This window comes from Psammomys obesus, unplaced genomic scaffold (genome assembly GCF_907164565.1).
Source record: "Psammomys obesus unplaced genomic scaffold, mPsaObe1.curated_primary_1811, whole genome shotgun sequence".
In the NCBI taxonomy this organism is placed as follows: Eukaryota; Metazoa; Chordata; class Mammalia; order Rodentia; family Muridae; genus Psammomys; species Psammomys obesus.
The window spans coordinates 3,849,240-3,862,070 of NW_026585690.1; the positions used below are offsets into that span (position 1 = coordinate 3,849,240).

Here is a 12,831-nt window from a genome sequence, read left to right on the forward strand (position 1 = left end):
TTTGTTTTGTTTTGTTTTGTTTTGTTTTGTTTTGTTTTGTTTTGTTTGAGGCAGGGTTTCTCTGTGTAGCCCTGGCTGTCCTAGACTCACTTTGTAGACCAGCCTGACCTCGAACTCACAGAGGACTGCATGCCTCTGCCTCCCGACAGCTGGGATTAAAGGTGTACACCACCATGCCCAGCTAAAAGGCACTACTCTTGTTGCACAGGTTACAGAAGGGCCTCTTCCCTGTTCTCCATGACTATGCTATTTGTCCATCATAACTACTCCCATCCAACATATCTATAAAATACAAAATCTAGGCCCAGTGGGCCCTGAGGAGACTGATGCACCAACCAAAGACTATGCATGGAGAAAACCCAGGCCCTCTGCTCAGATGTAACCAATAGGCAGCTCAGTCTCCATATAGGTTACCTAGTAAGGGGATCAGAGGCTGTCTCTGACATAAACTCTGTTGCCTGCTATTCGATTACTTCCCCCAGGTGAGGCAGACTTGCCAGGCCACAGAATCCTCTCCCCTGCAGAGGGAACAAGCACAGCATACCCTCTGGTAATGAACACTGACCAAGAAAGTCATCCTGGTTACTCCGATGACTACCCAGTGCTTGGAGCAAATTCCTTCCACTTCTTTCAGGCTCGTATAGCCATCTGAATGGTAAAATCATCAAGCTGGATCTTTTGTAAGATGCCTTCTACTTATGTAAATTCTATAAAATTCCAAACATTTAAAAGAGTCAAGTACGACTAAATATACAGAAGGAAAAGCTAACCGCTTTCCACCAATGCCTTAGGGCAGTGGTTCTCAACCTTCCTAATGCTTTGATCCCTCAATACACTTCCTCATGCTGTGTTGACCTCCAACCATAAAACTATCTCATTGCTACTTCATAACTGTAATTTTGCTACTGTTATGAATCATAATGTAAATATCTGATATGCAGGATGTCTGCCTAAGACTTTAAATGTTCTCCATTAAAGTAGTGTCATCATTCCTGTCATCATTCTTGTAATGTACTAGGACTTCCAGGTTACTATCTCCATCCCTGAGCTTTCTTCTTGGTTCTAGCTTATACAGACGACGATTTATGTCACTGTTATACATGGGTATCTCACAGGTAGTGAACAGACTCAAGTGGTTGAGATCCTATCATAGCCACCACCTTAACCACCCAGTTTTAATCATCTTACAAAATGGCAAAAGATCTCCTAGCAGCTCGTGGCAAGAATTCAGTATAGCAGTCACCCATCTATCCACCCATACGTCCGTAAGTCCTGGGGATTTAAGCCATGCCTCTCCAACTCTTTTGTCCCCAGTTGGCCAACACAAAATCATCTCTCAGTTCAATCAGACTTTTGTGAGCACCGCCCCCCTGAGGAGTTCCTTCCATCCAACAGCCAAAAAGAACCCTTCTTGCAAAATGTCACTTGTCACTTCTTGGCTTAAAACCATTTACACATGCTCCCAACATGCTCAACAGAATCCCAAACTTTCATCAGAATAAAAGGTCACAAAAACAGGCCTGCTGTGTCATACCTATAAGCTGCGGCAGGAAGACTGCCATGAGTTTAAGGCCAGCTTGTGCTACATAGTGAACTCCAGTCCAGCCCGGGCCACAGTGTGAGACTCTGACTTCAATAACTGAGGAAATGGCTCAGTAGTAGAAGCACTGGCTGTGCAAGCATGACGGCCTAAGCTCAGATGCCCAGCGTTCATGTGAAGCTCAGACAAGGAACATGTGTCTGTAATCCCAGCACTGGGGGCAGGAAGGACAGACACAAACAGATCCCCAGAGTTCCCAGGCCATCCAGACTAGCCAAATGTTGAAGACCATGTTAAGTGGGAGACTCTATCTCAAGAAAAAAATAAATAAATAGGGTAGAGAACAGCAGGGGAAGCTAACCTCGAACTCTACCCCCCCATACCACTCACATGCACACACATGCATACACAGGTACATATACATGAATACATCCACGCCTATACATCATACATCATGCAATAAATAAATAAATAAATAAATAAATAAATAAATAAATAAATAAATAAATGCAACAAATTATCTGGGTCTCGCCTGCTTCAGACCATTATCTGCCTGGTCATGATTTGGCACACTAACCTATTTTCTGTTTCTCCAATTTGCATGTCTCTTCTCCTCCAAATCTACAGACATGCCTGCCCTGGATTCCCCTCTCAACCTATGGGTAGCCAAGTCCTGCCCATCCTTTAGGTCTCCGTTATATCCCACGAGATATCTCCCCTGAGTTCTCACCTATATGGTATGAAAACTCACCCATGTATATGGTACAATCTCCAAATTATTATATTAATAAAGTTGTGCTCTTAAATAATGCCTACTTTATTTGGCTGATCAGAAACTGCGTCCAGGTAGGAATATGTTTCACATTTAACAGTACTAAGGTTGATCCATGCAACTGCTCTTGTCATTTCAATAGGCTGAAAGGGTGGAAGCATTACCCTTCAGTTACAACCCCAGAAGAGAGAGTTAAGATGGGTATTAATCAACAACTTATTGAATATCAGTATTTCCACTTCAGTCAGGGGGTGTTCTGCAGTCATAGCAACCACTGGTGAGATCGTGTTGAGCAGAAAGATAAATTTCACACCAGGCTTACATCTGCAGGAGGTAATACCTTAAAATTATAAGGTTCATCTTCAAGATTTCACATGTCATTACTTGTATTTTTAGCAAACCCAGGGGACAGGGCTATAAATGGTATTTCTTTCTATCTATAAAAAAAAAAAATGGAAAAGAAAAGATTCCTCAGAGGGCCAGGATGAAGATCCATGGTAGAATGCTTGCCAAGTATGGGGGGGGCACTGGGAACCAAAAAAAAAAAAAAAAAAAAAACACAGATAAACAACGGGGTGAAGGGGAAATCACAGAAACTGCAAATTAAGTAATTCACAGTGGTTTGCTACAAATAGCAAAGTAACCAGGAATCTGAGAAGCATAGGAGAAAAGAAATCAGCCATTATCTGCACTGATGATTTGTATCATGTCACCACCAAAAAAGACCGTGCACAGGCAGGAACAGAAACAGGTCCAGATACTCCCGTTACACCACCATGTCCTCCAAGCCACAGCACTGACTGAATCAAAGCAGGTAAAGCCCTGAATAATCAGATACTGATCAAATCTGCCCAACACACACATCCTCTGGATTCAATTAGCCCTTCACTGGACGTCAAAAACACTTCCCTGATTTTGCAGTACAAATCGAATTTCTTAGTGAAATTTTAATAGTCCGCCAAGGACTTGAGTGATGACTTAAACAACCTATAAATACATAAGTCTGATCCTCTGCAAGAGATTTATTGGCTGATATTACTGAAATTTCACCCTTATTTCTATTTCCAGATGTTTCAGCCTGGTAAAAGGTACCGAGCATTCAGCCTTGAAAATATTCAGTAAAATAACAGCTAGCGGAACTCTTTCGAAATCATCGGAGTCTAAAGGTGAAGCCACTGAGTATCTTAGGACAGCTATCTTCTCATTCCAACCCTGTGAAAGGTAAAAGCAATTACCAGACTCAAAAGCCTTCTCGCTATTCAGAGAAAGAAATTATTTAAGTCACCTATACTGCTGATTCAATGGGTGTCACTCGCCACCCTCTCTACCTTCACCCGTCATCCCACCTGGCAATCAGTGGTGTCGGGACGCAGCGTACAGAACCTCCTATGAACCTTGTCCCGACAGGCTCCCAACCCAGTCCTTTCGGAATTAGACAAAGAGTAAAGTAAAACAGAGACAAGCTCACGCAGTAACAAAAAGACCTCAGCTGATCTTTAGTCCTGTCTTCCTCTGCTTATACTCATCAGGCCTAGCTTTTAATCACCCCCCCCCATCAAAATTTTTGCAATGATTAAAAACAAAGAAGTACTTAGCTCAGGCAGGAATACATAGTACCTCTATACTGTTGCATGGTCTCATTTAATTGGCACCTAAATCACATAGTAGCACATAGGACACAAAATTATTCTAGTCTATACTGGGGCAGTGGAAGATTTGTGAGCGCTCATATGGTATGCTCGCGTGTTCCACTCACACATCCTCCTCACTGCCAGAACACTATGCACCAGAACACTTCTATGTTCCAGGGGAAAACACTGCAGGCTTTAGAGGACAATGGGCAAGCTGTTTACCCTGGGTGCATAGACAATGTGATGTGATTCTTCCTAGAAAATGAGACAATTTAATAAACTAAAGACAAGGTATATCAGCAGTCTAACTGTGAACATTAAATCTAATATCCAGAGCTGAAAGGAAAACAGAATGAGTCCAAAGGGAAGCGGACGGTAGTCCTTGGGAAACTTCACTTGGCCATTCTTTCTTGATCTCTCCAATAGAGAAAGCGGCAGAGAAACACAGCTAAGAGGGCAAAGGCTGGGTGTTGGGGGAAATGAATTGAGAAAGCAAAACAGCACTGTGGCCAACTAAAATCTTCAGAACGATGTGTAAGGCCACACCAGCCTGACTGCACTCAGTCTTATCTAGAACTTTTAGAAAGATAATAATTTGTGTGTGTGTGTGTGTGTGTGAATGCAAGTATTCACATGGCAAGAAACACATTTGGAAGTAAGTTGACAACCTCAGGTGTCAGCTCTCATCTTCTGCCTTGCTTGGCACTGGGTCTCCTTACCGTGTGCCACTATGTACACCAGGCTAGCTGGCCTATCCACTTCTACAAATACTCCTGCCTCTGTCTCCCAACTCACCATAGCAACACAGTGATTACGGACACCTATCACCCCAAGTCCAGGGTTCTGAGGAATCAGGCTCAGGGCCTCAAACTCTTCAATAACAAGTTCTTTATCCTCTGCCTCTCCTCACTCTAAAAACATTCTTACTCTTTTTTTAATTAATTAATTTTTTATTGATTACAATTTATTCACTTTGTATCCCAGCTGTAGCCCCTTCCCTCATCCCCTCTCAGTCCCATCCTCCCTCTACTTTCTCCTCCCCATTCCCCTTTCCCAGTCCACTAATAGGTGAGGTCCTCCTCCCCTTCCATCTGACCCTAGCCTATTAGGTCTCATCAGAACTGGCTGCATTGTCTTCCTCTGTGGCCTAGTAAAGATGCCCCCCCCCTCAGGGGAAGGTGATCAAAGAGCCAGCCACTGAGTTCATGTCAGAGACAGACCCTGTTCCCCTTACTAGGGAACCCACTTGGAGACTGAGCTGCCATGGGCTACATCTGTGCAGGGGTTCTAGGTTATCTCTGTGCATGGTCCTTGGTTGGAGTATCAGTCTCAGCAAAAATTCCTGGGCCCAGATTTTTTGGTTCTGTTGGTCTCCTTGTGGAGCTCCTGTCCCCTCAAGGTCTTTCTATCTCCCCCTTCTTTCATAAGATTCCCTGCACTCTGCCCAAAGTTTGGCTATGAATCTCAGAATCTGCTTCAATACCCTGCTGGGTAGAATCTTTCAGAGGCCCTCTGTGGTAGGCTCCTGTCCTGCTCCCTATTTTCTCCCTCTTTCAATGTCTATCCTGTTTGCCCTGAGATTTCACTTTACACCCATTAGATTGATGAAGATCAAAAATTCAAGTGACAACCCATGCTGGAGAGGATGGGAGAAAACGGAACCCTCCTCCATTTCTGGTAGGAATGTAAACTTGTACAACCACTCTGGAAATCAAACTGGTGTTTTCTCAGACAATTACAAATAGTGCTTCCTCAATATCCAGCTATACCACTCCTAGGCATATATCCAAAATATGTTCAAGTATGCAACATGGACATTTGTTCAACCATGTTCACAGCAGCTTTATTCATAATAGCCAGAATCTGGAAACAACCCAGATGTCCATCAACAGAGGAATGGATACAGAAATTGTGGTACATTTACACAATGGAATACTACTCAGCTTTAAAAGCAAAGAAATGTGAATAAACTGTAATTAATATTAAAAATAAAATTTTAATTAAAAAATGTTACTGATATAATATTTTTCTTTAATGTTATCATGTTATACAATTAGGCTTATTCCTCTTGTTTGAATTTTCAGTTCTAAATCCATTTTATTTAAAGGCTTTCACATCCATGTTTCAGCAAGACCAGGTGTTCCATAACTAAGAGCCATGAACAATGCTATTCATAATTGTAGTATGCGGCGTCAGCTGTATTTTATTTTCAGATTCAGAAACTCTGCTTTTAAGAGATTACAGTGAACTTTCCCATGATGTTAGGGAAAATGTGTATTATATAGACAAAAAAATGTTTAAAAGAGCTAAGAAATATATAATTGATTATTGTTAACTGTCTATTTCACTTTTATGAATTTTCTTACTTCTTTAAATGTATTAGTTAGCCAGATGGGATGCTCAAGATTTCACATGCATGTTCCGCAAGGAAAAAAATAATAATTTGATCCATTCTCCCTGGTGGGGCAACCTAGCCAGCCCACAGAGGAAGAGGATCCAGGCAGTCCTGAGGGGACCCGATAGGCTAGGGTCAGATAGTAGGGGATGAGGACTCCCCCATCAGTGGACTAGGTAAGCGGGATAGGGGAGGAAGAGTGAGGGAGAGTGGGACAGGGAGGAGATGAGGGAGGGGGTTTACAACTGGGATACAAAATGAATAAATTGTAAAATAATAATAATAATAATAATTTTAAAAGGAAATCATGAAATTTTTTGGCAAATAGATGGCTCTAAAAAAAGATCATCCTGAGTAAGGTACCACAGAAGCAGAAAGACACACCTGGTATATACTCACAAGTGGATATTCGACACATAATATAGGATAAACATACTAAAATCTGTACTTCTAAGCAAGAAGGAGGACCCTGGGTAAGATTCTTACTCTTCTTACTGCCAGGTGTATCAATGGCATAACGGTTTGTGATAATTATCACACGCTGTATTATAAAAAGCATGCTTCCCTGTTTCCATTGAATGGAGACACAAACTCAAGCTCTGCTCTAGAGTGGCTTCCTTCACTGGTGCAATGATTCGGTAACAGGATTCAGTTTTGGAATTTTATTCTCCAACCGATGCTTAACGACTCTAGTTTAGCAGCACGAGATGAAAGCAAACGGTAGGTACTCCCAAAGTAAATATGAAACATCTCACTAACATGACCAGATAAAAAGCTGCATCTAAGACAAAATTGACCTGAGAGTACCGTTTCAGAATGTCTGAATCCTTGCAAAGCACAAAGTACCAAGTTCAATTTGTTGAGGCTTATTGCCATAAAAGAATGTCAACACTTAGAGCAGGAAATGGCTTCAAGGGGCTTTTAGTCGGGGTAACATATTACCAGGGAATTCTCGACAGAGGAAAGCTCTGGGAAGGTATGATTCCCGTTTCCTGTTTCAAAACCCCATGAAACCACATCAGATTTCCTCACTGGAGACAAAATCTGGGGATAAAGATTTCCATTCTCTAACAGCAGGAGGTGTTAGGCAGCCTTGGAGATATGAGCTATAGGCTTTAGGGCCTCTGGGGAGTGGTTAGCTGAGACCAAAGGAGATAGACAGGAGGGATTTGAAAAGATCTACAAGGGTTCATGCTGCAGGGGAGCAGGACCAAGCTGCTAGTCAAGGAGTAACATTTAAAGCTTTGCCGTGTCTCTTTAAGGTTTTCCAATGTGGCGGTGCATTGTTTCTGTTAAGAAGGCTTTTCCTTCAGCAGTCTTTGCCCAAGTGTTTCCTCTGTACACACTGTTTCTGAGCAGTTAGAGTGAACAGCACAGAAGAGGCCAGCACAATGCAACCGGACACTTAGGGCCAGAGCTCAGAATAGCCCCAGCCCTGACGTGGCCCCTCCTGTCCCATCCGATAGGTTTTCATTCACTCCTTCACTGCAATTATCATTTTGACCACTCTAATTATTAGGAAATGTCTACCAGGCCCATTTTTTTTTTTAAGAACACTACCTTCCTCCAGTATGTATAAACAGAGCATCACAATAGCCTGTAGGGAAGACAAGCTTGAGTCATTATGATTTCATGTCTGTAAAATGTTGAGGTCCTGACCTCCAAAAAGACAAAACCCACCATTTCACCATTTCAGTCTCTCTGTTTCAGAACATAGAACCAGAGGGGCTTAGAGAGAGAAGGTTCGGTGGCTGCTTTTTCTTATCACTCCAAATATCTAAGCAATATAAAATTAAAAATGATCCTTGTAAAAATCAAACAGGACACCAAAGAAAAGACAGAGACCATATCATACCACTTGATTGTAAATACTAAGTATGAAATACTAAGTAAAAATGTGAGCAGAGATATGAGAACCATATAATTTTGCACATGCTTTACTTAATTCATATTATACATTGATGAATGTGTCCTTTGTTTTAACTGATATTTGGTGACTGGGAACTCTGTCCCAAATACTGCCATACACTTCCAAAAATGCATTTCCCTGAAAAGCCCTCATGAGAAGTCCCAGAATTTGTAACAATACTCTCTTTCTTAATGGCCATCAGAGGACAGTGGAATTTCTAGGATTATTCCTGACTTTGACAGGTGAGAACGCACTTCCTTTGGGGCTCAGCTTTGAAGTGGAGGGAAAACACCACAATATATCCTAACAGCTTTGAAAGAGCACTGAGCAAGCTTCAGAAACGTAGGCATTTCAGGCCATATTGTCTTGCTGTTCTTTATGTTTCCTGAGTTGCTAGCTGGACTCAAAGTTAAGGACAGGCCCCTCCTCATGAAGTGAGAGCTGCCAAGGCCACTGGGGAGTTACCTAGCCCAGCAGAGCCAAGGCCTTATCTCAAAGGATAAGGTGGAGTTTGCTCTTTCCCCTATTGCGAAATATGAGAATATTAAGTAATCTGTTTATATCACACAGCTACAAAATCCAAGCTGGCTTTATTTTTTGAGACACAGTCTTCAGGCTACCCTTGAACTCTTGCTCCTCCTGCCTCCACTTCTCAAGCTAGAATTATAGATAACAACCACTATACCCATCTCCAAGCTGACTTCTTTTTTAGTCCATACAATTTCCTCCCATCTGGTGAAAAAAAAAAAAAAAACTATCTCAAGCTTGGCTTAACCAACAAAACCTGGCAATTTCCTCTTTCTATGTTTGAAATCAAATCCAAGTAGTTGTTTCCCCTGGTCTAGGCTGTTGTAGCAGCACCAATTTATCGTCTACTGACCAGTTCTATACAGCAGTGTCCAAGGATAAGCTTAGGCCTTTTGATTCAGAGCTGAGATCTGTGTCTGAACTCTTTCTACAAGTTGATACACTTGGCGCTCAATATTAACAATATTAAAGGCGCACACAGTGTAAGGTAACCAGCGAAGGAATGGATCCAAAAGCTTCCATTTATTGTCAAAATTGAAACTGGCACTTGGTTTCCTTTTTGGAACGCTACATCTAAGCCATTAACAACTGAGGGAAATTTTATGAAAACAAGGTTTAAGTCTTTAAATATATGCGGCACAGATAAGTTCATTATTTAAACTAAAGATGACTCCTGTCTTGACTCAGTTTGTTCTCTGCATTTTGCAGCTGATGGGTCTCTATTGAGATTTTAGGAGGCGGAGTAAGTGCCATGCCGCCCACTGAGAGTAAGGTTGAACAAGGTGAAGTGGGGGCACAGTCTAAGGTCCCAGTTTCTACAGCCCAAGAACCTCATTAGAAGAAGCCGGGAGAGAACCTAGCTCTTCTGGCCTCACGACACTGAACCCATGCATCCCACCTTGGGGATTCTCAGGATCACTGCCTGAACATGTCTAAGCAGCTATAGCTACTAGACCTCAGGTACTAAAACCTATGGTAATTACAAAATAAACAAAGTTTCTAGCTTACTTTTGCAAGGTGTGTTGTAATATACTTTAATTACGGTCATCCTAGAAGAAAAGCAAATAACTTCTGGGGTCAAAGGAAACATAAGTGATAACTGACAGGAAGGTGCTCCAGCTCGTTGTCCTTTGAACTCTCAGTCCTTAAGCACAGGAGAACACCTGCCTACGTGTGCCAAAGACGCAGCTATTTGGGAAGTAGCATGTCGTTCCCCATCGGTAACACTTTTTTTTTTTTGTGAAATTATAAATAGGAGATGCACTTACAACCTTGAAAAACATATCCCCACCTAAAAGGCCATCTTCATCAAAAGTCAAGACAATCACAGTCCCTCTCCTCAGTCAGTCACGGGGTGCACGGATACACCATCACACTCTGGTCAGTTTCAACTTCTTTGTACTCCCACCCAGAACTAATACTGCACTTAAGTCCTCCCAACCCTACCTAAGGAAGCCAGCTTGGAGAGAGGAGGACCAAATGGAAGCGTACTGAAAGAGAAAGAGCCAGTTTATAACTTCCACCTTGTCTACTATAGATTGTTTTCCACTGTTGGAAATCTCCATCAAATCTACCAGAAAGCAACTACCATCCTGAATGGCCTGTCTTCAACAGGCGACACCTTTGTGTGCCTTGAAATAGTGGGATCACATCAGGCACTGGCCCACAACATGAAAGGGTGACTCTAATGTGGATGTCTTATGAGAATGGGCTAGTGCAAGTTTGGTTGCCATTAAACCAACACACTTCTGACACTGAACAGGCACTTCCTGAAACCTCTGGTTTTCTCCCAGAGAAATCTGGTTACAGAATTGTGTGCTGTTTATGTTATGGTTTATACTGTGATCAATAGATTAATTTTCTGCTTGAAAATCAAGGGAAATAATTCAGGAAATATAGTTCCTAGCCAAATCTTTAAGAATCTGACCACAATACTATGCTGTTGATCTGAAGCACCTTCAGGACTCTGGATTTACATCCCCTGAGAACTCAGCTAGGGCCCTGTTCTCACAGGAGAATGTGGGCACACTGTACGTTCCTGTTCCCAAAGTTTTTTTTTTTTCACTTTAATACTTCTACAAACCATAGAATTTTCAATCAAACCTACATTATTCCTTACGCACTAACTTGATGACTTTATCTCCTTTTACAGTAAGGGATAATGACAGTGACTGAAATGAAGTTTCATCACTGAAGGAAAGTTTTACTCTTTTGCCTTCCACAACTTGACATTTTCCATAGTCATGTTATAAAAATGCAAGGAACCCATAAAACAATATGAGAGAAAATACTGCAGTTTCCATTTTTCTAAGGAACTTAGGCATCAAATTCTTTTCTTCAAGTGCTTAAGTTGGGGGAAGCAGGGGGTGGCGCGGAGGGAGCACCAATTGTCCACAGTACAGGGCAGAAGAAACTTACTAAATAAAGAAGAGAAACAGCCTAGCAATCACCATCCTGGAGCTGTCACCAGTAGCACAGGAGCAGGAATACCCTCAACCTGGTGTTCCATCTGCTTGAAGAATCGCTCCAGAGCAGACAATATCCACTTTCCTCTTCCCAATGCCATGGTCCTCTATGCCAAGGTTTTGGGAGGCATGAAACACTAACCAAAAGGACCAGTCAGTCCACAGCCTCCAAAGCACAGAACTGTCTCTCAAGTGACATTCACAGGAGGAACCAGTCACATCGCTCATCTGTGAGCTCCATTTGATGCTATCTATAACCCCGACTGCCATATGAAATCTCATACTTTTAAATACCAATAACAGACTATACATTCCTGGTGCCTTCACATTATTACTTCTGTAAATAGTAATGAAGCCCTGCCTTTTCACTACCAGTCAAGGAGTACTCGCCTGGCATTTCTGGTAAGTCAGGAGGTAAGTCAAAGGGACACATACTGAACTATGTTGGCACTAGATAAACTGGAACTCCTCTTCAGACACTGGAAACATCAGTGAAAGAGATTCTGATGAGCTTTCACATCGAAAATGTGTGCCTGTATTTTCTTAACTAAGTCTCATCCATGACAACCATTCTCATCACCCTCAGCTTAGACCTGTTTCTCTACAACAACGATTATCATTCTCTCCTCCAGCAACATCTGTTTCTCTCCCCTGTATGCTAAAAAAATAAAAATAAAAATAAAAAAAGAAATAGTCGAAAGCACTAACAATCATATTTCTATAGATCTGTCAGCTTCCTGGAATTATCTAGTAAAACATTCATTTCTGATGGAAAAGTAACACGAGCACCTGTTTTAAAATAACATTTAAAAAAAAAAATCTAATAGGTAAGACTCTGCTGAATTCAATTCCGAGGGTCCGATGGAGTTCTTAAAATTACTTCCTGTGTTAAAGCAAAATGTAGAGATTATCTAGGCAAGATCTAGTATTTAACTTTAAAAATGCCATTATCTACAGAGACACGGATATAAAGACACACTCCCCCAGACCCAAAGGCCTCACCTTCTACTTCTTCTTCATCACACACATGTTTAAGGAAGGAAGCCCCTCTGTCCAGGACAGCTTCATCCTCCATCCTGTAGTAATAGAAAAGAAAAAAAGAATGCTCAGACTTCTCCTGAAGTGAGCCACTTGAAGCAGCCCAGCTTCTGGGCAGGTTAACCTGCAAGCTGTTGTTCATGTTTGCAGGGCAGAGTCCCTCTTCCTTTGGTGGCTGTCACTCCTTCACACAGCTCTTCTCATCTGGTGCTGGAGAACACGCTGGCCCCACATAGCTTCGGTTCTAACCTTGAGCGGGTAGCCACATGGATAGGTAACAGAAAATCATCCCAATCTTGTAGGCTGGGTGTTGAGGGGGATTCTCCCTCCGGGGATTTGCAGAAGGAGAAAACAAAATTTAAAAAAAAAAAAAAATACCAAGAGAGGAAGTTTGGTGTGTCTGGAGTGCTCGTGACGATCGTTTGTGGAAATCCAGACTCAGTGCTTAGCTCTTTAAACACCCACTGCATAAAATGTATACCCCCATACGAGCACACCCACACACCCACACACACACACACACACACACACACACACACACACACACACACAC

The 12,831-nt window shown here is 42.0% G+C and overlaps 1 protein-coding gene across 2 annotated transcripts in view; it reads right to left on the bottom strand.

The window, feature by feature from the left end:
- Nucleotides 1-12,831, bottom strand: part of Slc4a4 (solute carrier family 4 member 4) — a 397,249-nt gene that overhangs the window by 276,195 nt on the left and 108,223 nt on the right. For both annotated transcript variants that reach the window (XM_055596036.1, XM_055596044.1), the window contains exon 2: nt 12,243-12,316. In XM_055596036.1, coding sequence (XP_055452011.1) covers nt 12,243-12,316 — 74 coding nt within the window. The remainder of the gene's footprint in view (nt 1-12,242; nt 12,317-12,831) is intronic.